General features: G+C 37.4%; 5 protein-coding genes and 1 long non-coding RNA gene across 6 annotated transcripts; 3 read left to right on the top strand and 3 right to left on the bottom strand.

The window, feature by feature from the left end:
- Positions 1–180: 180 nt before the first annotated feature.
- On the bottom strand, positions 181–1,396 carry LOC113315855. The gene is made up of 3 exons (XM_026564103.1): positions 1,049–1,396; positions 823–895; positions 181–707 (listed from the first exon to the last, which is right to left on the bottom strand). The coding sequence occupies exons 1-3, from the start codon at positions 1,394–1,396 to the stop codon at positions 181–183; spliced, it is 948 nt and encodes a 315-aa protein (XP_026419888.1).
- A 2,115-nt stretch (positions 1,397–3,511) lies between these two features.
- Positions 3,512–5,832, bottom strand: LOC113319604. Its single transcript, XR_003345681.1, has 2 exons — positions 5,548–5,832; positions 3,512–3,903 (listed from the first exon to the last, which is right to left on the bottom strand). It is a non-coding gene; the product is annotated as an uncharacterized LOC113319604 (long non-coding RNA).
- Positions 5,833–7,820: 1,988 nt separating this feature from the next.
- LOC113315854 (uncharacterized mitochondrial protein AtMg00810-like) lies at positions 7,821–8,228 on the top strand. The gene has a single exon (XM_026564102.1). The coding sequence runs from the start codon at positions 7,821–7,823 to the stop codon at positions 8,226–8,228; it is 408 nt and encodes a 135-aa protein (XP_026419887.1).
- A 3,968-nt stretch (positions 8,229–12,196) lies between these two features.
- Positions 12,197–21,745, top strand: LOC113315851 (protein SHORT ROOT IN SALT MEDIUM 1). The gene is given in 25 exon segments (XM_026564101.1): positions 12,197–12,411; positions 12,536–12,637; positions 12,797–12,970; positions 13,807–14,067; positions 14,184–14,210; positions 14,826–14,902; positions 15,277–15,909; positions 16,016–16,061; positions 16,578–16,670; positions 16,756–16,811; positions 16,904–17,018; positions 17,159–17,370; positions 17,471–17,534; positions 17,762–17,938; positions 18,054–18,081; positions 18,166–18,758; positions 18,888–19,172; positions 19,216–19,356; positions 19,468–19,542; positions 19,643–19,717; positions 19,801–20,112; positions 20,620–20,844; positions 20,940–20,981; positions 21,292–21,354; positions 21,455–21,745. Coding segments are annotated over 24 exon segments (3,942 nt in total). The 5' UTR covers positions 12,197–12,411; positions 12,536–12,565; the 3' UTR covers positions 21,551–21,745.
- Positions 21,746–22,743: 998 nt separating this feature from the next.
- Positions 22,744–23,346, top strand: LOC113315850 (F-box protein At3g07870-like). The gene has a single exon (XM_026564100.1). The coding sequence runs from the start codon at positions 22,744–22,746 to the stop codon at positions 23,344–23,346; it is 603 nt and encodes a 200-aa protein (XP_026419885.1).
- Positions 23,347–24,772: 1,426 nt separating this feature from the next.
- LOC113315097 lies at positions 24,773–26,541 on the bottom strand. Its single transcript, XM_026563415.1, has one exon. The coding sequence runs from the start codon at positions 26,520–26,522 to the stop codon at positions 24,891–24,893; it is 1,632 nt and encodes a 543-aa protein (XP_026419200.1). The 5' UTR covers positions 26,523–26,541; the 3' UTR covers positions 24,773–24,890.
- Between the last annotated feature and the right edge of the window lie 1,017 nt (positions 26,542–27,558).

Raw genomic sequence — 27,558 nt, 5'->3', positions numbered from 1 at the left:
CAGCTATCGGATATATGATACCCGCATCAAGTAGTTTCAGGATTTTTCCTTTAACTACATCTCTCATGTTAGGATTAAGTCTCCTTTGTATTTCCCTAGATGGTTTGGCATTCTCTTCGAGATTAATGTGATGCATGCAAATGGTGGAACTTATTCCTTTGAGGTCTGAGATGGTCCATCCTAAGGCCTCTTTGTATTCCTAAGCACTTCTGGAAGATTGTTTTCCTGTTCCATGTCCAAACATGATGAAATAATGACAGGTAAAGTATCAAAAGAACCTAGGAATGTGTACTTCAAAGTACTAGGCAATGTCTTCAATTCTTGCTTAGGTGACTCTTCAGAAGATGTGATAGACTTTGTATCGGAAAGTGGGAGTTGTTTTACTTTGTTCTGCCATTTAGTGACATCCATTTGAGGTACGGATTCTAGCAAGGATTGGACTTCACTAATGTATTCATCATCATAAAACTCCAAATTAAAATTCTCCAAACATGCTTGTAGGGGGTCAATTGATAAAATACTAGTCAATGAATCTTGTGTTACACTTTCAATCATATTGATCTCATGCACATCATTATCATCAAGATCCACATGTTGTTTACTAACATTAAACACGTTTAATTCTACAGTCATGTTTCCAAAAGACAGTTTCAACACTCTGTTACGGCAGTTAATGTTCGCATTAGACGTAGCCAAGAAAGGACGTCCTAAAATGACAGGAATGTGGCTGTCAGGGTTTTGTACAGGTTGAGTGTCTAAGACAATGAAGTCTACAGGAAAGTAGAACTTATCAACCTTAATCAAACACATCCTCAATCGCACCTCGAGGAACTTTGACGGATCGGTCCGCCAATTGGAGAGTTATGGTTGTTAGTTTCAACTCTCCAAGACCTAACTGCACATAAACAGAATATGGCAGGAGGTTCACACTTGCACCTAGATCTAATAAAGCTTTATTGACTGTATGTTTTCCTATAGTGCAAGAAATTGTTGGATAACCTGGGTCTCTAAACTTGGGTAGAGTTCTGTTCAGAATGATGGAACTCACCTGTTCAGCTAAGAAAGCACGTCTATGTAGATTAAGCTTGCGCTTTTGTGTACACAACTCTTTAAGGAATTTAGCATATGCAGGGATTTGCTTAATTGCCTCAAGGAATGGGATGTTGATGTCAACTCTTTTGAACATCTCTAACATCTCATTGTAGTGGGTGCTTTTGTTTTGTTGAATTAACCTTTGAGGGAATGGAGCAATAGGAACATTAGGTGGTAGAGGGACATTCACAGCAATAGAATTGTCGGCTTCACTAATGTGCTCAAATTCATTATCTAAATTGGAGGTTTTCTTTGGTGGTGTAGGCAGTGCTAAGATTGGCTCAGATTGATTTGTTTGTGGCATGCCTACTTTGTTCTCAACAGTTTTACCACTTCGGAGAGTGGTAATGGAATGGACTTGATCGGGTGAGGTTTCATGGCAAGATGATGTGCCTGCCTGAAATATCCTCTTTGGATTTTGTTGGGGTTGACTAGGAAGTTTACCCTTTTCTCTCTCATTCGTTGCATCACACATTTGACCTATCTTGAGCTCTAGATTTGTAACTTTTTGATCAGAAATTTTTTGATGTTGCACAAGATTTTGGACAATTTCCTCAATGTTGGGGAATTTCTTTTCAGCAGTATGTTGAGGATACGAATGTTGCTGAGGGTTCCTAGGGTATTGATAGCCTTGATTGTTCTGATATCCCTGATTGTTTTGATAGCTTTGGGTGGGTTGAGATGGTCCTCCTTGAACAGGGCCTTTGGACCATGAAAAGTTTGGGTGGTTTCTCCATCCTGGATTGTAAGTCTGTGAATAGGGGTTATGCTCTTTTTTTTGATACATAGCATGTGCTTGTTCAAGTCTAGATTCCTGAAGTGCAAGCAAATATGGGCAGTTATTGAGTTGATGGTTGGGATCGTAACAAGCATCACATACAGACATCTCGACATGTTCTCGAAGAGTAGTGGTAGAAGGTTTTATATTTTTCTGTGTCTCTAACACTTCTATTCTCCTAATTAATGATGCAATTGTTGCATTTCCCTCAAAATCTGACTCAATCCTATGAACCTTAGCTACAGGTGTAGTCTTCCTGGGTTCACGAATGGATTCCCACTGTTGAGTCTTATCATCTACTTCAATTAAGAAGTCCCAAGACGCATCAGCAGTTTTGTCTACGAATAGACTATTGCACATTGACTCTACAGTTGTTCGGGTGGACACATCTAGACCCTCATACAAAATTTGCACAAGTCTCAATTTTTCAAAACCGTGATGGGGACATTGGAGCAATAACTCATTGAATCTCTCCAGGTATCTAGCCAAGGTTTCACCCTCTAATTGCACAAAACTATTCAGACTTTGACGAATTGTCGCAGTCTTGTGATTTGGGAAGAATTTATTGAAAAACTCCTTTGTGAGGTCGTCCTATGTCATGATGGATTGCGGCTGTAAAGCATACATCCAGGCCTTGGCTTTTTCTTTCAGAGAGAAAGGAAATAGCCTTAACTTTAAGGTCTCGTCGGACATTTGAGTGAAACGCAGAGTTCCACAAATCTCCTCGAATTCTCTCACGTGATGGTAAGGGTTTTCATTTTCAACTCCTCTAAACACAGGAAGCATTTGTATTGTGCTTGATTTTAACTCATAATGACCATTAGCTTCGGGCAAAACAATGCAAGAGGGCTGGCTTGCCCTTGTTGGGTACATGTAATCCTTGAGAGTACGGGGTTCTCCCATTGTCTCAGGTTGGTCCGGTGTGTTTTCCTCAGAAGTTGTGGGTATGTCAATTGGGTCTATTGGATTGACTCTAATTAGTCGATTTGATTGGTCTCTAAAGGTTACAATCATATCCCAAATTAATCATGAAATAACATACATAACAAGTCCACAAATAAGGAGAAAAAAAGGCCCACAATTTGGTTTTAAATGGGTGTTTAAAAAGTTTGGTTTTGATGGGAAGGGACAAAGCCCACAATTTGGTTTTTAAAATGAGAGCAAATAGTTTTGGTTTTAATGAGAGAGCAAATTTTTTGGTTTTAATGAAAAGGGAGGAAGCCCAAGTTTGATTTGTTAATGGGTTGTAAAAATTTTTGGTTTTAAATGGGTTGAAATATTTGCTTTGGTTTTTAAAATGGGTTTTGGTTTATAAAATATGAAGCCCAAATTTTGGTTTGAATGGGTTAGTTTTGGTTCAAAATGGGTTTTAGAAAATTTGGTTGAATTGGGTTTTAAAGATTTTGGTTTAAACGGGTTAATGGTTATAGAACTTTGGTTTGAAATTTGGAAGGAGAAGCCCACTGTTGGGTTAGGAAAAGCGGCCAAATTGGGTTGTTTGGATGCTGGGCCTAGTTGGGTTGAAGCCCAACGTCGAGCTTTAGAAACGGGTTCCAATGGGTTTTAACCCAGTTGGTTTTTGATGAAGCCCAAATTTTGAAAGTCTGTTTCACAAGTTTTTTAAAAAAAAAATTAGAAAGAGGAAGGAAACAGGCCCGAGGCTATGTTCAGTGGGCTTGAGCCCAGCTAATAAGTTATTCTTTTGAATTACAAGCCCAGGTGGGTGTTTAAACAGGCCCACAAATAATGAAATTAATTACAAGCCCAAAAATAAAAACTTTAAAAACAAAAGCCCACAAAATAGTGATGGGTTTAGGCTTAGCTTTTTAGAGGGAAGCCCAGTTGGGCTTTTACCCTTTTTTCTTGTTGCACAGCCCAGATGGGCTTTGATCTAGCTTCAGAAGTAGGCTCAGCAGCAACAAGGCTCAGCAGCAGCAACAACAAGGCTCAGCAGCAGGGCAGCAGTTACAGCAGAGCAGGCAAGGCAGCAAGCAACAGCTCAAGGAAGCAAGCAAGCAAAGCAGCAGCAGGACCTGCACAGGAAAACAAGTGAAAAATGTAATACTGCAAGCTGAAAACAGCAAATACGCCGCTACCGAGTCCCCGTCAGCGGCGCCAAAAACTTGATATGACTCTAAAGAGACCTAAAGACTAAAACTGCAAGTGCACAGTGTGTTGTGGCTAGTGTGCAAATGAGGTCAGTTCCACAAGGACTTGGAGGGTTGAATTTGCTAAACTTACTAATCTTATCAGTGACAGTGAAGAGGTGAAGTGAAACAAAGTGTTTTTGCTGTGTTGTACACAACACTGATATGGGTTGAAGTTATCCAAATAAGATCAAGAGAACACTATTTAATAGAGGCAAAAGTTAACAGTGAGCAAAGTTGGAATGAAGTAAACAAGTGAGAATGGAACTAAGGCTTTTGAGTCCACCTAACCCTTAGCTAAAGCAAGCTAGTTGATAATGTCCTTGTCCCTTTGGTATTGGGCAGTGATGAAGGTTCTAGCCTTCATTTGTCCCAGGGTTCAAATAGGTGGAATAACTAAAGTGACATCTAGAGTTCCCTAGTCCTACATTAGTTGACTACTTAAAGATCAACTCAATGTGGCTTAGAGCCTAAGTTCTTCTAATTATCCTAACCATGAAAACACACAAGATACATACAACCAACATTCAATAGCATAAAGAATTAAGGTTTCATCTAAACCTTTGTATTGAAACTTAGCTCATCATCCTAGACATGTGAATTAGAAGCATACAAAGAACTAGGATATGGGTATGAGGAACAGAACAGGGACAAGAAGTTATAACATGGGATGCAATTTTCTGAATTATCAAGGCTTGAAACCTAAAACTACGACATGGAAGTGATATTATGAACTAGGACAAGGACTTGTATGTCACTGAACTCTGAGCTTGGTTAATCCAAGTCTCTCTATTGAATTATACTAACAGTTACACTAAGGCAAGAAACATAACATAAAAATGGAAATCAAAACATTAAGCTGAGACATTGAAACTGAACATGAAATTGAAACTAGACTAAACAGTAACAGGACTTCAAATTCAAATTGAAATAGAAATTATACTTGTTGGAAACTTGGCTAGCCCAAGTATCACTGAAGTGCAAAAATTATGAAGATGGATTGAAATTGAAATTAAACTAAGAACTTAAAACATGCATACTCAAATTGAAACAGGACATCAAAATCAAAATGGGAATAGGAACTTGTGTTTTTACTAAAGTTCTGAGCTTGGTTAATCCAAGTCTCAAACCTGATTGCATTAATAGTTTAGGATACCCTAAGCAAGAACACTAATCTACAGGACATGGCATGTGAGTTGAAAACAGAATTTTGAGAAGTTGAAGTTCTTCTAAAACTAAAAATCATACATTAAACATAAGACAAGAATTAGAATGATCAAACATTAAGCAGAATTATGCAACATGAACATGAACCCTAAAATTTTGACAAAACAGTGAAGATGAAATTAAAATTGAAATTGAATTTTGGAATTAAACTGTAATGGAACCCTAATTGATTGAAACTTGGCTAACCCAAGTATATCCCTCGCGTTACAAACATCACCCTCTGTTTATAAGGCAGAAACCCCCAATTTTACAAACCCTAATTTTTGAATTTAGGGTTTCTTGAAAATCGAAATTAAAACTCACCATTTTCCTCTGATTTGTTGTCTCCTTGTCCTTCATCGACACACCAAGCTTGATCCATGCTGCTATTTACTCGAAATCTCTAAGCCTTCGTCTTCTCTGCACTGTGAACCCTAGTCTGTCTCTCTTGGTTGTAGCATCTAAGGGGAAGCTCTAACCGAGATAGAGAGACTAGGGGCTACACGAGCTTCTCCTATGATGGTCGGGGTATGGAGTGAAGGTGATGGTGGCAGTGGACATGGAGGTGAGGAATTTGCAGAGTTCTGCAAATTTGGGAAGAAGAGGAGAAGAAGAAGTCGATGGGAAATGCGATTAGGGGGTGTTTGGTGAAGGGGAAGGTATCTGATGCTAAGGTGTGGATCGGAGCATCAAAATTATATGACAAACAAATAAAAATCGTTGGATTATCAACTTCAGATTGGATCTAACGGATAGTATGGAGCATACTTTTAAAGACCGTCGGATGAGTGATACAACAAATCTAACGACTAAGATGGGAGTTTTGTTCTATGGTGTTTGACAGAATCATCGGAGTTTGATGAACGATGATGAGGCGACCGTTGGATGATGAGATGGATTCAATCTGACGGCTGTCATGGAAATGGGTTTGGATATTAGAAATGGATTTGGGTAAGGGTTTTGGGCTTTGGGTATGCCAAGCCCATATCTTCTTTAAGAACAATTCTTCCTCTTCAAGCCCACTTCTAAATGATCCGGCTCTTGCAAACATCATTTTCCGCTTCCTTCCTGCGGGAGTCTTTACCGTTTCTTTGCTTTTTTCGCTCCCCAACTCATCCAACCTTTATGTAGAACCTAAAAATACAAAATTAAATTAAATAAAATATTTATCCTTAAGGAGAGTAAAATACAGAATTCATTACAAAAGGGGAATTAATGGTATGCAAAAAGGGATAAGTGCCAATAAAATGGTAAAGAAAAATGCAATATTTGGCACCTATCATCTAGCCCCTGTGTCTTCTCTCTTTCGCTACAAATACTATATCATTTTTATTTAAAATCTTATGTTCTTCAATGCTTTTATCACTTTAAGAGTCTTGTTGAAAATCTGTTCTCTACTAAAATTATTATTTTTCAAACTGATGGTGCTTCTGAATTAGTAAAAGGTCCTTTTAAAAAAATTCCACTCACCAATGGTATTCAAATCAGGATTTCATGTCCTAAGATACATGAACAAAATGGTATAGCTGAAAGAAAACACAGACATGTAACATAAATGGGAAATTTCTTATTGTTCAAAGCTTCTTGTCCTAAGGAGTTTTGGTTTGATGCCTTTGCTACTGCCTCATATCTTATTAACAGAACTCCTACTAAACTGTTACATTTCAAATCTCCTTTTGAAGTGCTTTTCAAGACAGTCCCCGACTATTCATTTATTAAGCTTTTTGGGTTTGTTTGTTATCCATTCTTAAAACATTCCAGAACTGATAAATTGTTTCCTAAATCTTTAAAATGTGTTTTTATTGGATATATCTCTCTTCATAAAGGCTATAAGTCTTGTAACCCAATTTTTAAAAAGACTCACATTTCCAGGAATGTTATCTTTGATGAAACTCAGCTTTAATTCTCTTCATTTCCCCATCTACTATTGAGGAGTGTGTTTCTACCACTAGTACTTTTTTGCCTCCTCTTGTTGTTACTAGATCAAGTAATGGCATTTCTAAACCAAAATAATTTTCTGATCATATCACAAATGTCTCTGTAAAACATCTTATATGCTATGCCTCTCTTCTCACTAGTAATCCTGAGCCTAAAACTTTTGAAAAGGCTGCTAGGAATCCTAAATGGCTAGTGTCTATGAAAGATGAAAAGACTGCCTTGGATAATATGGAACTTAGGATATTTGGCACCTCCCACTCCTGAGATGAATATTCTTGGTTGTAAGTGGGTTAATAGAGTTCCGAATACAGATGGTAGTGTGGATAGGTTCAAATCCAGGTTAGTTGCAAAAGGTTTTAATCAGTTAGATGGTGTTGATTATTCTGAGACTTTTAGCCCAATGGTAAAATCAACAACTATCCGAATTGTTCTTACTTCAATAGTTACATTTAATTGGCACATCAAACAATTAGATTTATCCAATGTGTTTCTTCATGGGGACTTACAAGAAGATATCTATGTGCAACAACTTCTAGGTTTTGTAGATCCAAAATTCCCAAATCATGTTTGTTACTTGGCTTTATGGTCTGAAACAAAAACCAAGGCAATTGTTCTCCAAGTTTAGTACCTTTCTTCTTTCATTTGGTTTCATTAAATCAATGAATGATCATTCAATGTTTATTCTTCATTCTGCCACATATATTCTGGTTTTACTTCTTTATGTAGATGATATTATTCTAACTGGTAACTCTGAATGGTTACTCAACAAGTTAATTAACTCTCTTAAGTATGCTTTTCCTATGAAGAAATTAGGAAACTTAAGTTACTTCTTGAGTATTGAAGCTATTAGACATTCAGATTCTTTGGTATTATCTCAGAAGAAATACACTTTGGAACTGTTAGGGAAATCCATTATGTTGGATTGCAAACCTTGTAAAACTCTAATGGAAAAGACTTTCAAGGCTTCTATAGATGATGGTATTTTGTTGGCAGATCCTCTTGAGTATAAGACTATTGTAGGTGGATTGCAATACTTAACTCATACTAGACCTGATATATGCTTTTGAGTTAATTATGTGAGTCAATTTATGCACTCTCCTATAGATTTTCACCTTCTTTTAGTTAAAATAATTATCATATACTTGAAAGGTACCATTGGTCAAGGTTTGACACTTAAAGCTGGTGATGTTTCCTTGCTCGATGCCTACACTGACTCTGATTGGGCTGGATGCCCTGATACTCGCAGATCCATGTTATGTCAATAACAACTAATAAGAACCATTAATAGGACTAGAAGATCAAATCTGGAACTAACAACAGCCTCTCTTGTCTTTTCAATTCATAGAAAACTAAAGAAGAGCACATAGGTACAATAAATAGCCCTCACTCAAAAATCCTAGAAGATTCACTCTCACAGATCCAATCCTGACTGTCCAGTCTAACCCTAATTATTACTTAATTAATTAACTAATTTACTTACTAAAATGACTAGTTAAGCATTAATTAAACTGTAATGGTAATCTCTACTATAGGCGCCCCTCTTTTGAACTCAGGCCACCCCGTGTGATATGAAAATACTCCCTCCATAAAAATATCCTTGTCCTCAAGGATAAAAGTCTGGGAAATGTGCTCTGATGTTTCCTGCATCCTCCCAGGTGTTGTCATATGGTGTTGAGTTGGTCCACTGTATGAGTAGCTGTGGTACTGTGAAACTGTCTCGAGTGATAACTCTCTCCCCTAAAAGAGCCACATGCTTCACAATAATTTGTCCTTGATGATCTACTAGGGGCAGCTGGGGTGTAGGGACAACTGCTTCTCCAATCTTCTTCTTGAGTTGGGATACATGGAAGACAGGGTGGATCTTAGAATCTACAAGAAGTTGTGCTTATAAGCTACATGACCTATCTTTTTAATGACCCTGAAAAGGACCATAAAACTTTGTTGAGAGTTTCATATTTCTCGTCGTAGTAATGGAGGTTTTCCCATAGGGATGTAAATTGAGGTAGACCATATCATCCATCCTGAATCTCCTATCAGTTCTCTTATCAGCAAAGAACTTCATCCTTTCTGCAATGACTCTTTCAGGAGGCTAATGGTTCTATCCCTTTCCTTAATCTAATCTTCTACATTAGCTACAGATGAGGTGACTTCAACAGGAAATGCTAGGTGAGGTGGATCATACCCATATAGAGCCTTGTATGGGGTGGTGTGCAAGCTGGTATGATAGTTTCAATTGTACCACCATTCAGCTAGTGGCAGCCATTTACTCCATGGAGGGAGTATCACTCTTCTGACCCCATGGATATGAACCACATAAATTCTTGATTTGTACCTCAAGACTTCATTTTTATAAGTATATTTCTCCAAGGTGGTAGGTGATAATAACCAATTGGCCATGTTGTCTTTAGCAACCTCATCATGTGCATAACTTCTAACAACCTCTGATGCCCATTCAGGTTTGATGGTGGCTATAGATTGGCAAGTAGCTGTTGGGGTTCTTAAGAGTGCATCAGCTATCTTATTCTCCAGTCCCATCTTGTATTTGATGTTATAATTAAATCCCAACAATTTCATCAACCATTTCTGCTGTAGAGTGGTTGTCAGCCTTTGCTCCATAAAATACTTTATTCTTTGTTGATTTGTGTGTATGGTGAAGTGGTTGCACATTAGGTAGTTCCTCTATTTTGTGACAACCATGAAAATTGTTAGGAGATCCTTTTCATAAGTGGACAGACTCAGAGATCTCTGGTTTAGTGGCTTGCTAAAATAAGTTATTGATCTTCCTTCTTGCATGAGAACTGCTCCTACACCTCTTGCACAAGCATCTGTCTCTAGAATGAATAGCTTGGAGAAGTCAGGTAATGCCAGGACTGGTGTGCTACACATGGCTAGCTTTAATTCAATAAATGCCTTGTCAGTTGAACTAGACCATGCAAAGTTATTCTTCTTCAATAAATCAGTTAAGGGTTTACAAATGGCTCCATATACTTTCACAAATTTCCTGTAATACCCAGTTAGCCCTAGAAAACCTCTTAACTCCGTCAAGGTAGTTGGAGTGGGGCTGGTTACCATGATGGTGATCTTAGATGGATCTGTTGATGCCCCTCCAGAAGTGATGTGGTGACCCAAATATTCCAACTCCCTATTGTGCAAAACAACATTTTGATTTCTTAGCATACAACTCATGTTGTCTTAGTAAGCTCAGAACTTGCTTCAGATGCTGTTCATGCTCTTATGGGGACTTTCTATAGATCAGGATATCATCAAAGAAGACTAAAACAAACTTCCTGAGAAATAGTTTAAATATCTCATTCAGTGGAGCTTGGAAGGTAGCTGGGGCATTGATTAACCCAAAAGGTATCACCATGAATTCATAGTTCCCCTCATGGGTTCTGAAAGTTGTCTTATGAATGTCAGGGCCATACATTCTAATCTGATGGTACCCAGACCTCAAATCAAGCTTAGTGAATATTATATCTCCATGTAGCTCATCCAAGATCCCATCTATCATTGGAATTGGGAACTTTTTATTTTTCTTCTTATCTTTTCCTCCATGTCAATAAAAATTGGTAAGAACCATTAACAGGACTAGAAGATCAAATCTGGAACTAACAACAACCTCTCTTATCTATCAATTCATAAGAAACTAAAGAAGAGTACACAAGTACAATAAATATCCCTCGCTCAATAAATATCCCTGACTGTCCAGCCTAACCCTAATTATTACTTAATTAATTACTTAACTTACGAAAATGACTAGTTAAGCATTAATTAAACTGTAGCGGTAATCTCTACTATATGTGCCCCTCTTTTCGGTTCAAAAACATCAAAGATTCATCATAACATCGCTTTGAATCGGCATCCGTGTTCGTGTGGATCGACAAGTTTATGGGAAAGTACTATTTTGTTTTAGGAGCATCTCTCATCGAAGAAGAATACAATTAGGTTAAATGGTAGAAATTTACTTCCGGATAGACCATCATCTTTCCCTTATACATTTTTTTTGGATATCTTTGTTGTTTATCGCACTTTCTCTTCACGATCTACTTGTAATTGATGTCCTTATTGGCATTTAGGATTTCAACTATCTTCTATTCAGGTGTTTTTGTTATTCTTGTAAGAGAACATGCAATCACTATTTCGATCTGAATGAATTGAAATATGTCGATTGTCAAAAAAAAAGGTGTGATTTTTCTAATCCATATTAAAAATCTAACATGAGCAATAAATTTCTTGATGTCCAACTTGGAAGTTTTGAAACATTTAATAACTCAAATCTCTTTGCTGTAGGGGTGAGCAACGGATGAGTAGACGCGAATTTGGTATCACCCGCGTCCGATCCATCTAAATGACTGATTTCAGATTTTCATCCACGTCCATTAGCCGCCGGATGTGACACACATCGGCGAGCGGATGAGCAGATCATATGCAAATTGATTTTCGCGGATCTAAATAATTTTTAAACGAAAACGGATAAATGTTGAACATGGGAAATATAACTTAGTTTAAAACTTAAATTACTAAAATGTAGGATAATTAACATAATAAGAGTAACACGTTGTCTTTCCAATAACCAAAACAATAATATTTATTGATACGAAGGTCTTCGACCAATCCAAAACTGATACTTTTTGAATACCATTAAGGATCTTCAATGCTTCTCAATAGCAAACTATATATATCATCTACCAATTTTCTTTCATATATGTATAATACTAACATTATTCTTAGGTTCGGGTGTTCAACAGATGGATGACGTTCCACCAATGTTAAACCCGTTAAATTGACCGGTTTTAAAAATTCATCCGCGTCCAACCCGTCGAGAAACGGATTATATATCCACCCGCCAAAATACGGATTAGTTTGGGTAAAATCCAACAATTTGGATATTTTTGCCCACACCTATACTTTTATGTTGATTTTGTGGTTTAAGATGGAGGGCCTGACCCGCCTTTGCAAGGAGATTGTAGTCGGTAGCTGGGGGCACACGTCATGGCTAGATGAAAGGAGCCAGATACAAGTAAGGAGAATCGGAAAAAAAAGCCATTTTTATCAACACCAGTAGCAAACAAAAACAGACGATGATGCCCTAGTCCGTTCTTAACATCATCTCCACCGCAGCGCTCTTTTAATATTCTTCGAGAAATTTATAGAAAAAATGTTCATCTAAAGCAATTCGGACGATCTGGTTAAACCCTTAATCAAACAAATTAGGGTTTCTCTTATTATTTTTTCTTCCCCGTTGTAAAGGTAATCAATTAAAACACCAACTTTCTTTTTTCTGTAAAACCCTTAATCAACAAATTAGGGCATATGCATATAATCCCGAAATAGACTTCTTTCTTATCTGTTTCGATTTTCATAATCTGTGTAGGAGGAATTAGGGCATCCGATTAAACGGAAAATGTATTCCTCAAGAGGGAGCAATGCATATGGGCAGCATCAATATGGCGCTCAGCAGACGTGTGGACAAAATGTAAGTTTATGTCGACGGAGACGCTAACCTAGATGTTGCATTATCAATTATAGCCGTCTTTTTTAAGTTCTTGATTGGCAATGTACATGATTTAGGTTAAATTCTGGTTATATTGACTTGTTGCTGTTTATCTTGGCTTTCTGCTGTTTTTATGCGTAGTCCGGAGCTGATGGAAGCTCCCTGCCTTCTCGACAATCATCTATGCAAGGATCTGCTGTTCAAGAGGCAGATATTGGTGCTGGATATAGAGGTCATCATCCTTTAGCGTCAACCCATTTTGGGGGACCATATGGTGCAGTCTATGGATCAACTGCGCTGAGCAGTGCCCAGCAGGTTAGAGATTTCTTTTTCTCCAATAACTTCAGTTCTATGTAATGCTTATTTTGGCTCCTGACTTCAAAAGTGTGAGAAAGTGGTTACCAAATTGCATAACCACTAAGATTTGAATACACGCATCTGAGGCCTTTTTATCAAGTTTCAGAACATATTGAACCCATGCTTGGTCATTTGCAGCTTTTATTAATTTCATAGATTTTAATGTCATTCACAGAACTGATTCATTACAATCAACTGTTGGTTGGTCATTTTGATTTCTTATCCCCCAGTGTAGAGATTTTGTGAACATTGTCTTGGGCTGTTTACTTCTCATTTAATGGTTCATCCTGAAGATCCCAATGTTTGGCTTTTCGATTTGTTATGGATCCTCATGTTAGTGAAAACTTTGTGCATGACGGTGTATAGTTGAACTCAGTGCTCTCTACTAATTGTTTATATATATCGACTTGCTGTACTCTTAACTTCCCTACAGACGCTCTGTTCTTCATTTCGAATTTATTTCTACTCAAAAATGTTGGCTGATCAGTCCTTTTGTTTTCACTAGTTTGTCTTTTGTATCCTTATTTATCTCCTTATTTTTCGAAATGAAAAACATTTTTTATTATTATGATGCACTACTGCCCCTGCATCATCTTATTTTCAAAACATTACAGCCGTTGCTTGCAATGTTATGTTAGACGTTGTGTGTTGCTATTGTGCCACCCTAGCTTAACATCCTGCACGTACAATGTACATAATAATGTCAGATACTGACATGTGCACCCATGTCATTGTTGCATAACAAGCAACACATCGTTGGATGAACCTTCACTCTCAAACACATGCTTGTTCAGGTTGGACCAATGAGTGACAATGGAGCAACATCATCAGCTCTTCAAGGTCGGACTGGCTATTCTTCAGGTATTGCAGGTTCTCCCATGTTTGCATCTGCTGACTATATTTCATCGTCAAGTCATGGATATGGCCCTAAAAGCGATCAACTCTCATCTGGGAAGCTTTCTGACTACTCTTCCATAGATAGACGGCATTATGACTTGCAAAGTGAAGTAACTAGACGATACACAGACTCTGTTGGTCTTGGTCATCAACTTCAGGTACTTCGCTTTTCTAGTTTACTTCCTATTTTTTTTTTAATATTCTGGGATCATTATCTATTTTATAGATTTTATGACCTGACTAATTCTTCCTTCCAATTTTTTATCTGCAGCAGCCTGAGATTTACGATCGCATTGACCAGGTATTCAGCTTGGCTACACTATACATATGTACACGCCCTGTATGAGCTGTCATAGTTTTTACTGAGATTCTGAACTATAAATAGCTCTGTTTGTTAAAATCAGTGAATGGTTCACCTTTGGTCCTTTGGGTCACACAACCTCGTCAGAGGGGAGATCATCAATTCCAATTAAAAATAAAACATTTTTCTGAACCAAAAGACCGATTGTTTTATCATTGAATCAGATAATATGTGGAGAAATTTGTAATTTTCGCTTGTTATGTTGATTGATGCTGATCTATTATCTTTTTTATTGTATAACGGAGATAAGATGTTGGAACTACAACAAGGCAAATGTGAACTAGAACAGCTTGAGCCCTAACCTTTAATCAATTGCAAAATACAAGTTCAGCGTCTAGTTTCCTTTTGAGAGAAACTTTAGATCTTAGATTTGAGGTCTTAGTATGAAAACTTATGCCGAGAATGATTCATTTGCGAAATCTTCCTTTAAACCCTGTACACAGTGGCATGTTTTAAGAAATCAGTTTATCAACGTTTTTGTACTTTAGTTTATATTATGTTTGACATGTATAAGTTCAGTCTATCTAACACTTGTATATTTTTTTATCTTTCCAGGCTGCACTACTTAGACAGCAACAGTTGCTAAAATCTCAATCACTACAATCCGCTTCTCCTCTAGATGGTGGTGCTAGGTACTTATCACGGCGGTGCTACTAATTTTTTCTTGAATTAATGGTTGTTGCATGATGCATCTCTGGTCATGGTGATACACTTTTTATTTTCTTTATGTGAATTTGGAAAATGCGAGCATCTGGTTCTTTCTTGCTCAGTCCCATAAAAGACGTTTTTCAATTAAAAGGTGTCTATGTTAGTGTCAGTGTCCGCTTTTATGTTCTTTATGTGAATTTGGAAAATGCGAGCACCTGCTTGTTTCTTGCTTAGTCCCATAAAAGACAGTTTTTCAGTTAAAAGGTGTCTATGTTAGTGTCAGTGTCCTCTGCATGTCCTGTTACGTTGGATAGACTCATTTTCTTACTGGGCTAAGTAGCATTGGCGTTTCTGGCAGACCAGCTGACTATCTTGCTGCGCGGGGTGCTCCCGTTCGTCACTCCGCACAAGATTTAAGTGTCTATGGTGGAAGGCTGGATGCAGATCCTCGTACTTTATCAATGCTTAGTGGTCTTCCGTACGATGGACAACATCAAGCATCATCCATATTAGGGGCAGCACCTCGAAGAAATGCTGATGACCTCATGTATGCTGCACAAGGTTCTGCAACTTCTGGTTATGGGGTGAGTCTGCCTCCTGGTCGGGACTACGGGAATGCGAAAGGACTTCATGTCACATCACGTGAATCTGATTATCCTAGTAGCCTTTTGTCACGTGGAGGTGGCCTTGGAGGTTCCAGGATGGAGGAAAGAAAAGATGATAGAGGAACTTTCCGGCGAGAGCTAGAAATAAGGGAGGAGGAGCGTCGTAGGGATCATGTGCGTGTGTGAGAGGAACGAGAACGCGATCGCGAACGTGAACGAGAACGGGAGCGACGTGACAAAGATAGAGAACGTGAACGTAAACGTATCCCTGAAATTAGGCGAGAAAGAACGCCACCAAGAATCACTAGAGAACGACCTGGTTCTGCTTTAGGAAAGGAGGAGAAGTCTCTGGGACGAGATTTGCAACGTCATGATTCTCAGCAGAGGTGGATCTTGATGTTTTATATTGTGACTTGCTACAGTTCTGAATAGATTGCTGCTTCATACATGGTGAAGCCTTCATAACTAACTCTGTGTTCTCTTATACTGAAGGCGCCATTCACCCATTAAAGAGAAAAGGAGGGAATATGTCTGCAAGGTAAATTCACATAAGAACCTTAATCGTTCACTGACATGGGAACTATATCTACCAACCACAAGGCCGTGGAATTGTCATCTTCAGTGTAGGACGTTACGCTTGATCTTAATCTTTTTGCTGGGGAACTCGGGGCTGTTGGTCAAGATTTGAACAATTCTTTTTTCGACTTTTTGACCCTCGATTAGTTTTTAGGATATGTAGATGATTATGATTCACGTAGTTCAATATTTAGCCGGACGTTGGTGGTGACCATTTTTTACTCGCTAATGATATTTATAGTAGCTGGTTTCTGTTTCAAGTATTTCTGTAAGGGTTCTTTGGTTCAGATACAAGGCTTTACTGCTTTGAAATGGTTTTGTATTTAAATGTCTGTTGGCAATTAGTGTGGTTGTCTATTGTTGGAGCTATTGAAGTGCTGTTCAGCTGTTTTGCAATATCCTTTTTTTTTTCTCCTTCTCTCTCTCTCTCCCCTATCTAGTGTTTTTTGCGGTCTTTAATGAGGTGGTTTGCCTGCAGGTGCACCCATCTTGTTTGGTGGATGTTGAAAGGGATTATTTGTCCGTTAGCAAGCGCTATCCTAGGCTATTTGTCTCACCAGATTTCACAAAGGTAAGACCTTCTTACTTTTTTGTGTGGATCGCGATCGAAAGTAAATCCTGCTCTGGGCATTGACACGAACCTCTACATTCTGTAGGCTGTTGTGAACTGGCCAAAGGAGAATCAGAACATTTCTTTCAGCACTCCTGTTAGGTACTTCTCTTTTGCTCGCCCTCAAATTTTATATTACATATTGCTTTCGGTGGAAACCTTTATGAATGAGTTTATTATGCTGAGTGTCCCAGCTTCGAGCATGACCTTGTTGAAGTAGAGAGCCTTTCTGTGAAAAAAGAGTCATCCATTCAGTCAGTTGCCGAGTCTGGGGAACCCACAAGTGGTGCTACCATATGGAACGCAAAGGTGCCAATTTATTCATTCGTTCATTCACATTCTGCCAAAGAGATACTTTTGGTTGTCTTTAATGTGTGGCCAGATCTTTTGTCCCACATTTGTTTTTTAGATAGTGAACCTAATAGTGCGCTTATCATTTTCCATTTTAGGTGATCTTGATGAGTGGAATCAGCAAGGATGCTTTGGAGGAGCTGTCTTCTAATAAAAACTATGAAGACCGTATACCGCATATCAACAATATTCTGAGGTTTTCTTTTCTGAGAAAAGATCGGGCTTTCATGGCTATTGGTGGCCCACAGGGTGTTGTTGATGAAGGGGATTCTTCAGTTGATGATTCCTCGTTGATTAAGACTGCCATTAGGTAAGTACTTAATACATCTTTGTTCCTTGACTTAATTCTTCCTTTTTAAGCACAAAACTGAAATATTTAATATCGCCTAACAAATACATTTGTATTGCAGTTACACCAAGGATATAACCCAACTTGATTTGCAGAAATGCCAACAATGGAATCGTTTCCTTGAGGTATTTTCACTCCCCATGTTTTTTCCTTTCTCATGATTTTACTCCCTCTATCATGTTTTAGGCTTCCCCGATCATGGCTTGCATTTCAGCATTGATTAGTGAACTTCAAGATGTGTATGTACTATGTACTTGTTTTCTATTATCTATGTATCAAGTAATGGCACAAACCTAAGGTGATGTCAGCATTTTTCAGCGCATTCATATCCTAATATCTATAATTTCTGCAGGTTCACTATAATAGACTTGGCAAGGATGGGCTTTTTAGCCACAAAGAAATCACTGTACTGTATATTCCAGATTTGTCAGAATGTCTCCCTTCATTAGAAGCATGGAGAGATCAATTGCTTGCACACAAGAAAGCCATAGCTGAGAGAGAGCAGCGTCTTGCTGCACAGAAAAACAAGGTTTCAATTTAAAATTGTCTTTGTTCAGATTCATAATATTTCTCTTTGCGTTTTTTTTTCTGTCGTTCTCCTCTTTATCTTGCTGACTAAAATTGTTAATTTTGTTTTTGTATAGAAATCTGTTGAGAAGAATACAGTGAAAGGTACTTGAGCAATCTGATAACTTTTCCATTTTAATCTATTGTTATGGCTATTTCTTAGCTGATGTTCGTTGCCTATTTCTATAGGGGGGCAAAGTATTAAAAAATCTGATAAAGATGCTGATTCCTCAAAAACTGTTAAAGCGGAAGGCAAACTGATGACGACCGTTAAAGAGGAAAAGAAAGAATCAGAGGGTACACCCTCAAAACAGCCAATTGATGGTAAGAAAAATGAAGGTGGAAGTGAGATGCCCCAAGAGAATGCCAAAGATCCCGAGAACAAAGACGGAGGAGAAGGGGGTGATGATGAGAAGGCTCTAGAGAAAAAGGGTACTGAAGGAACACCTACTGTTCAGGGAACTGGAGCTAAAAAGTCTGAGAAGAAGAAAATTGTTAAGAAGGTTGTGAAACTGAAAGTTGCTGATAAAAAAACTGGTGAAGAGATTACTATAAGCACTAATAGTCAGAAATGTGATGTAGACAAACAAGGTGCGTCCGACACTACCGTTGATCCTGACGGGACTACTGTTGATCCCTCCGGTGTTAAAACTTTCGCCAGGAAGAAAGTTGTGAAGAAGGTTCCTGCAGGAAAGACTCCCCAGAAAGAAGATAAGGATTTGACTTCAACTGATACTCAAGATGTGTTAAAACTGGAGAAGCCAGTAGAGGTTCAAGAAGATTGAAAAGATAATGCAGCAGTTCAGCAAGTTGCTGTTAAAACAAGTGGAAAGAAGAAGATCATCAAAAGGGTACCTAAAAGAAAACCTAGTCTAGTGGGAAGCTCTAGTGTGGGTGCTGATGGTAAGAAGGATGAGGATAATGATGAGAAGAAGGTAGTGCTGGAGGAGGGAAGTGAAGGTGAAAAACTGAAAGAGCAAGCTGCAAGTGCAGAAAAGGTTACGGTTGAGGAGAAAAAAATGGTGAAGAAAACTAATACGAAACAAAAATCTATAAAGACTAGTGGTGGTAAGAAAGAGGCTGCAAATAGTGTTGGTGAAAAGGATGAGAAGGTTGATAGGGAGAAAAAAGGTCTTGATGACAAAAACGACACTTCTGCCAAAAAGGAGTCAAATACTTTGGAGGAAAAGAGCTCTGTGAAAGATAGTCCGCATCTTAACAAGGACAAGGTAAAAAATGCGAATGAGAAAAAAAGGCAAAGATGAGAAAGACGATTCGAGGCATAAGTTAAGTAAGCTTGTGAAAGAAAAGGGTATGGCCGAGGAACCTCCAAAATACCCTGGCTTGGTTCTACAGACCAAATCAAGCAAAGATTCCAAAGTAGGTTACAGTTTATGGTATATGAAAATTGAATTTAAAATTTTATTATGAAATGGTATCAACACCAACCTGCTGATACTAGTTTTACGACCATGGATTATTATCTTGCAGATACGCTCAATGTCACTATCGTCGGATGCACTTCTGGATTATAATGACAAGGATATCGATGAATCAACTTTTGAGGTTTGTTTGGTTTTGTACATTAGATAATAGGTGTTGGTATGCCAATTTTATTTTTATGTTGTGAGGAGTTATGTATCAAACTGAGTTTTATCTTCTGCAGCTCTCACTTTTTGCGGAAGCACTCTATGAAATGCTACAGCACCAAATGGGTTGTCGACTGTTGACATTTCTCCAGGTTGGTTCTGAGTGGTAAATCTCATAATGCACTTTTTAATTTGTGCTTGATACTGAATTTATCAATTTGATCTCTATACGTAGAAACTGCGCTTAAACTATGTGAAGAAAAGGGATCAAAGGAAAAGAGAACGTGATGAAAATCCCGTGAAGCAGGTGAAGCTTTCAAAAAAGAAACTGAAGCCAACTGAAGCTACTCCTATGGATGAAGAGTCTACAAAAGATGCTAATTCAAATTCAAACCACAAAGAAGAACTAAACAAGGATGATCCTATCATAGATGGGCGTGGCGATTCCAAAATGGATGATGAAGCAAATGATTATGATCCTGAGGAAGATATTGATGATGATCAAGAAATGGAAGCTGAGTTCGACCAGCATGACAAACCCAAGGAGGTAAGGATTCTTTTGCCCATTTCTTTTTTAATGTTGTTGGATCATCTTGAAATCTCATGTCATAGCTTGTCTTCTCCATCCATCTCGCTCTTAACTTTCTTCTTGTCCGAACATCTTTTATCTAGTTATTTATTTATTACAGTTTGGAATTTCATGTTAGAAAATTAGTGCAAGTGATTTTAGGGGAACGAGGGTATGTGTGGTAATTTGTTGGTGAATGAAAACATAACAGTCCGAATAGGGAAAATTAGGAAAGTAATAACCTATATATTAAAGTTGAGGCCTTTCAGGTTCTAAAGGTCAGTTTACATGAGTGATCCATGTTATCGAATATCTTGAAATCATACTTTATTGATAAAATAATGCGTCAACGTATACAGTGTAAAATACATGATGCTCTTGTTATATCCCTTCCTGTAAAAATGAAGTGATTGACATAACCTTCACTAACACACACTGATGATGCAGTTACCATGAGTATTTGATATCTTTAATATTACACTGCAGGTTAGAAATGAAGATGAACCGGCTGCTTCAGAGGTTAAGGTAGAAAAGGGAATAAGTGAAACAAACATTAAAACTGAGGAGTCTGCGCTGGGAGATAGGACTGATGAGATAACTGCTGAGAAAGGAGACAAATCCAATTTGGCAGCAAAAGAAGCAGAAGTAGACACAGAAGCAAATAAAAAACCTGTCAAAGAGGAGGGAATTGTTGATAAGGAACTATTGCAGGTATGTTCTTGGTACCTCACTTTTATTAACTCGTACATATTTCTAGGGTAGCGTTTTTTTGCAAAAGCTAAGGAAAAATTTTCATTTTTGAACAGGCATTCAGGTTCTTTGATCGGAATCGGTTGGGCTACATTAAGGTACTTTCTTCGTTGTTATATTTGTTTCAGGTTTTCATTTTAGATGACTTCAGTTATACCTCCCACCGCTATCCCCAGATTACTTACCATAGCCAGTGTCACTCTTCATTTATTTCAAATCCAGTTTCAAAATCTGAGATATGTTGCCTTTTTGGTTTCATCTCACTTTTTGACGGAGTATGAAAGATCATTGTAAAAGTATTCATGTGTATGAAAAGTTTGAACTTTAAAAGTCGGATGCTTGTTTCTTTCTCATTAAAATTTATTCAGGTAAAAGAGTAAATCATTTGTTACGATCTTGCTTTTGCAGGTTGAGGACTTGAGGTCGATTATTCATAATCTAGGAAAGTTTCTTTCTCATAGGGATGTCAAGGTGAGGCGCCAGTTTTTTGTTTTTCTAACACAGTTTAGAATTTCCATCCTGTCATTATGCCTTTCCAATGTTTTATAATTGCTTTTTCCCAATGCAACAGGAACTTGTGCAGAGTGGGCTGATAGAAAGTAACACGGCAAGAGATAATCGGATACTCTACAATAAACTAGTGAAGCTCTCAAAATGTGATATTTGATCGAATAGACGAGGTTGACATAGTTTAGCTTTTATTTGGGGATATCTTGATTTTTGGTCTTGCTGAAGTTATTTTGATGAAAAAGACCTTGTAACCCCAAGTCATTCTTGAAAAATTAATAGAACCTCCTACTCCATTGTTATGCACCTCTTTGAAAGGAAATTTAAAAATGCCAAAGAGGTTTGTTTTCCTTTTTGTTGCTGCATTTTTAAGTTTAAACTAAGATTGCGGTATTTGGCCGTTGGAACATAACGTACAGATGCAATAAAAAGAACCGAGTAAAAAAGCAGGTTGATGCTGTAAGAAAGAACAACTAGTTTTCGAGCCAAGAATCAAGATGTTGCTGAAACTTCTTCGCCTTCAATTTGTGAAGTGCTTATTTCTTAAAAAACCAAATCAATGATGGTTAACATCTAAATGAACAAAACAAAACCAAAATTTAGTTCTAATAGGTTTTTGTTAACGGGTGGTACTTGAACATTATTGTTAATAACTTCCACGACTGGGCTGACAATGGTGGAGCTCAGTCTGGATGGATCTACCAAGCTGGCCAGGCCCAGCTTTGCATGTTTCCAAAATAAAGCTAGAGAAACCTTATAAAAGCAAAGATCGAGTAGTATAATCTGTACAGAGTGCAGACAGTGGTTTCCTATTGCAGGGCAACAACAGCAGGAGTGGTGTCGTTAGAGATCTAAACAATAAGGTTAACGACATGGAGAAACTACCCCAAGGTATCATCTTAAACGTAATATCATCCTTACCTCACAATTCCATTATAAACTGCAAATTAGTTTGTAAACGCTGGCGAGATCTACTGACCGATACTCAATTAGGTCTCCTGTTTCTAGTCGGGACGCGTAGATTTATACAAAAAGATTCAACTCTGCCATGGAGGACAAGAATACGATGATATCGATATGCACGGACGACGCTATTCTTACAAAACACTTGTCAACTTCGATAACCTCTCCCGCAGACTCTTGGTACAAGATGGTTGGTTCGTGTAACGGTTTGGTCTGTTTCTCGGTCGTTCATGACTGCATGTATGATCCTAATTATATATGTAACCCCGTCATCGGAGAATTTGCTAAACTTCCAGAATACGTATTAGTTGACGAAGACTATATATCAGAGTATCGTGTTGGAGGTGATTTGGTTACAATTATTCGACGGATGAATATAAAGTTGTTAGAATGTACACTAGGTCTAGTTATCCATCTTCGGAGCGGAGCCTCAAAGTTCAAGTATACACCCTTGGTAGCGGTATAGGGTGGAGAGATAAAGGAAGAGCTGAGTTCTTTATATCCATAAAGGACGCCAGTGTCTGTGGAAACGGAGCCATTCATTGGATGGAGATCTCGGAACGTAAAATTGTGGCTTTTGATTTGGCAGATGAGAAGTTCATAATGATTCTACTGCCATCATCAGTTTACAGGGATTTTAGTGAAGTTACTCTCAAGTTGTTGAGAGGGTATTTATCTGTTTTTGACGTAGAAGAAGGATCATGTGTCAACATATGGCCATTGAAGAAAAAGAAGCAGTGTAATGCTTATTGCATGGGAGAAGACGAATTCGACAACTACTGGAGTTGGAATAAAGAATTTAGTATACCATGGGATGGCTCTAAAGCTAAGTACTATATGTCGTCGTATCATCCATTTGCGGTTACAAAGAGCAGTCAGGTGCTACTATGGTTCAACGGAGTTCTCTCTTGTTATGATGCAAAAACTTCAACTTTGACAGAACTATGGGATGATTCTTCGAGGATATATGGGTGGAGGCATTTCCCCACTTAAGTAGTCTTGTTTCGCTAGAAGCACTAGGAGAAAAGTCCAAGAAAAGAAGGAAAATTGCATGTCCGGCCTAAACACATTTGGAGCAAACTTTTTATTTGCAGCTTTGGATGATGAAGTTAGAGTAACCAAATTGGCTGGCGTTTTGGACATCCAGTTCACGGCTTTGCAATTTGGTTATGTCTAGAATGCAAAGATATTTAGCTATTAAAATAGGTTGACATAATAACATTCTTCTTTTCTTCTTCATTGAAACTAACTGAGAATATTTGCAAGAGTAAAATTTCACAGATTATCCATACTTGGATATTTTGAGATACTTATTTTATCAACTGCCTGAATTGTGATAAACCCTGCTGGTGGATAGTCCGTGCATAATTTGAACCCCTATGTATGAGCTAGAAATTAAAATCAAGCATCTTAATTAACAAGAAGAGAGTGCTGTACTCAACCAACAAGGATTCACTGAGAGACTCAAGGCTGAAATTGAGTAAAACAATTGAAGATTGGAAAAAAGAGAAAATACTTCAAAGGGCTGAAGTGAAATATCACAACTCACAAGGCTGACACAACAGCAAAGCTGGTGATGAAGGAGAAGACTGCTTCCACCAACCAAGAATTCAGCAGGAAATGCAAGACTTCCACTCCAACCTGAATTCAGTGGACTAACAAAGTCTCTCAAGAAGATAACTGGATGTTGGAAGCAAAGTGCTGGGACATCATTAAAACTGAACTTATGGCTGTTCTCCAGGAATTTCATGAAGCAGGTGTTATAAACTGAAGATTAAACTGTTCATTCATCTACTTATTGCCCAAAAAGATTCATGCACATGTACCAAAGGATTTCAGATTACTTGGGTTAATAGGCAGTGTCTACAAAATTCCGGTATCAAAAAGACCAAAAAATAAATCTTGTATTAGTTGTCAGGTACTAGGTGTTGTGACTATACAGGGCAATTCCTATGCAATGAACAAATCTTTTTAGATACTTTGATTTGCTCATTTTGAGTTCATTATGGACTCAACACATGTTCAAAACAGATGGTTAGCAGTCAATTTTTTGAGGATATCTTGTTTCTAATCTGCACCAACGTTATTTTGCGTTCAGTCTGATTGAACTGTTTTTAAAACAGACCCTGTAAACGGAAGTATTTTTCGAAAAATTAATAAAACCCTATTCCATTATTATGCTGTGCGACACAAGTTTGTTCTTCTTTTGTTGCTGCATTTTTAAGTTTAAACTGCCACAACAATAATAATAAATATAAGATAGTTATTTGGCTTGATCATATTTATCTCGTCCGAATTAGATGAAATAAGGTCCCAGATGTGATAAAAAGAACTGAGAATATAGCGCAGGTTGACGCGGTAAGAACGAACTAATAGTTTTCCACTCAAGAATCAAGATGTTACTGAAACTTCTTTGCCTTCAATTTGTGTGCTTATTATTTCTTATGAAAACCAAATCACAGTACAGTACAGTAAAACATGGAAGTACTACTTAATGATTGTTGATATCTAAATCAAGACCAGCAAACTTTAGTTAGTTAACAAATGCAAAGCTCAAGTAGAGCTTTCACTGCCTTTCTTTTCTTGATCACTTTGCCATAAACAGATCTCCCTAGCTTCATTTCTTTCTCCATCTCCACAATTCCACTGCTAACACCATTTTTTCTCAACCCTTCCACCACCATTTTTAGAACTCTTTCGTCACTGCCTACTGCTTCTGCAACACTTTCACCAACAACCTCAGCCGGTGGAATCCGCCGTCCCCACCTTTGCATAGACTTCTCCGACTGGTAAGCTTCTGAAAATACCCTCCAAAACGAAGCTCTCAAATAGCCCTTCTCCCTTTTCTCCCCCTTGAGCATCCATCTCTTCATCCCTTCCTCCAATCTGACAATTACATTACCTATATCTGACCCGCACTCCAGCAAAATCTCTATCTCATTTAAACCCTGGTTACGGTTATACATATCCCTCTCGAATCTGCATCTGTTACACTGACAATGAAATCCCCAAGTTTTAGACATCTCATTTCTCTTGCTCAATGGTGTTAAAACATCAAAATACCCGAAAAGTATTTCTTCCCCGGCTTTGATATCTCGCGAAGCATGAACCAGTAGATGATCACCAACGTGCAGGCGCCTTGCATTTGGTTCACAAGAGTGATTAATAAAAGATGCCAAAATCCATAAACCAACACCATAATAATCACTATTCTTTCCAAGAACTTTAGCCGAAATTCCATCTTCTTCAGTTAGCGAATTCACATCCAAGATGTTCAAAATCTTAGCAACATCCGGTTTCATATCCTCACATGATAAAAATTCATCACTGTCTGGCCTGAAAACACTAATTGCAGGAACTTGAAGCACTTCTTCTTCTTCCCCGGTTGATAATCTGCAAATCAAATCATAAGTCTTCCTACATTTCGTCGAAACATCAACAACTTTTTCAACGAAATCTTTCCACATAACCATCTTTGAGTCTTCACCACATTCCGGCAAAAAAATCCCTCTATCAGTAGCAACTGCCTTAGTAACAAACAATAAATTCCCTGCTTCAACATTCTTCGTCGTAAACAAACCTCTACCACTGACCTCAGATTTCTTAATCTCGATTGGTCCAGTGAACTCAGCGAGATCTGGATTTTGATCTTTGGAAAACCCATTTATTACCCAATCAGACAAATCAAAAACCCCAGTCCTAGATTGATACTCAAGTTTCTTACATCTATTTAAAAACCCATTAATCATTTCAATATCACTGTTCTGAATAGAATCATTATCATGTAAACCAGATTGAAAACAATTAGAAGCATTCGCATATTGATTAAGATGCAATAAGATTTTACCTTTACAGACAAGGGTTTTGAAATGGGTTTTCTCGATTTCCAATGCTGCGTTACAATCTTCAAGTGATTCCGCGAAGTGACGGATCTTTGATTTTGCTTCGGCTCGATTTGATAGAGCTAAACAAAGGGTTTTCTGTAATTTGTTGAATCGATCTGGGTTTTCAGATTTGGAAGTGATTTTTGAGAGATGATTTTTAGATAGAGATATGAATTGAGTGTAAACTTGAATTGATTCTTTGTATTCTTCTCTGAGAAGAAGTTCTGTTGCTTTGAATCTGATCTGTTGCATCACTTCTTCTTCTTCTTCATCATCAATTTTCATTTTTGATAGCTTTTTGAGATTTGATTTCTATCAGAAATTAGGTTCTTTTTCCTCCTTGAGTTTGATTTTGTGTTTTATACTTTAAAAGTTTTGTAACGGTCGTATTTGTTTTACAACGGCAACGGCTATCTCGGGTTTATTAGATGCTGAATCATTAAAATACTGAGTAAATTTTGTTTTACTTCCTGTACCACGGATTGTGGTATACAATTTGAATCGCAACCGTTAATTTAGATTGTCGCCTGATATTTTAAAGGCGGCCCAAAAAGAAATAAGGGAAATAGGGTCGATAAATTGGGGAATGAATCCGCCTTTGTCCACATATTTTTTCCGTAGTGGTTAGTCTGTTCTTGATTAATTTATAGGGGTTTACTCAATAAATATATTTGTAAATTTGTAGAGATTCAAAAAGAATCATGAAAATAAATAATTTTGCGATAATTATACAGAATTGAGCAATCACATTTATAGAGTCCTGAAGAGTTTTATAAACAAATTTTATATGGAAAAATGCATGATAGACATAAACAAAAAATTTATTATAGCTTATTTATTATAATAACTTCAACTAAATTAAAATAAATTATTATTATTTTATGTATATAACTTATTTCTTTTGTTCAATAGAATATAATAAAGTGTAATAATAAATTAAAATAATTATTGTTGTAAATTTGTACATAATAATTAAAATAAAAAGCATTTAATCATATCATATAATTTATACTCATCTATAATAGGAGTTTTATAAATTGTGTATTCATGAAATAAAATAAAAGAGAGTAAAAAATATTTGTATAAAAAATTTGGAAGTCTTCCAAAATCTTACATATTTCACATGACTTTTATCAAGGAAAATATATACCCAAAAGTCACTCAAAGTCTTGAAAATAGATAAGTATGCAAAGTCTTTGAATTTTCAAGTTTACAATGAGTAACACAAACTTTAGAAGACCTTTTGACAATCTACAACGAGTAACATAAACTTTGAAAGAGATTTTAAAAGTATACAACCAATAACATAATACTTTGTAAA

The sequence above is a fragment of the Papaver somniferum genome, chromosome 10 (genome assembly GCF_003573695.1).
Source record: "Papaver somniferum cultivar HN1 chromosome 10, ASM357369v1, whole genome shotgun sequence".
NCBI classification, from domain to species: domain Eukaryota; kingdom Viridiplantae; phylum Streptophyta; class Magnoliopsida; order Ranunculales; family Papaveraceae; genus Papaver; species Papaver somniferum.
This window is presented reverse-complemented; position numbering and strand designations above follow the sequence as displayed.

Coding starts and splice junctions, on each gene's coding strand:
- LOC113315855 (XM_026564103.1), bottom strand. CDS start 1,396: ATGCCACAAACAAATCAATCTGAGCCAATCTTAGCACTGCCTACACCA. Junction 896..1,048: donor GTGCTTTCTTAGCTGAACAG/GTGAGTTCCATC, acceptor GTTTATGTGCAG/TTAGGTCTTGGAGAGTTGAA. Junction 708..822: donor ATCCGTCAAAGTTCCTCGAG/GTGCGATTGAGG, acceptor CTGTCATTTTAG/GACGTCCTTTCTTGGCTACG.
- LOC113315854 (XM_026564102.1), top strand. CDS start 7,821: ATGAATGATCATTCAATGTTTATTCTTCATTCTGCCACATATATTCTG.
- LOC113315850 (XM_026564100.1), top strand. CDS start 22,744: ATGTACACTAGGTCTAGTTATCCATCTTCGGAGCGGAGCCTCAAAGTT.
- LOC113315097 (XM_026563415.1), bottom strand. CDS start 26,522: ATGAAAATTGATGATGAAGAAGAAGAAGAAGTGATGCAACAGATCAGA.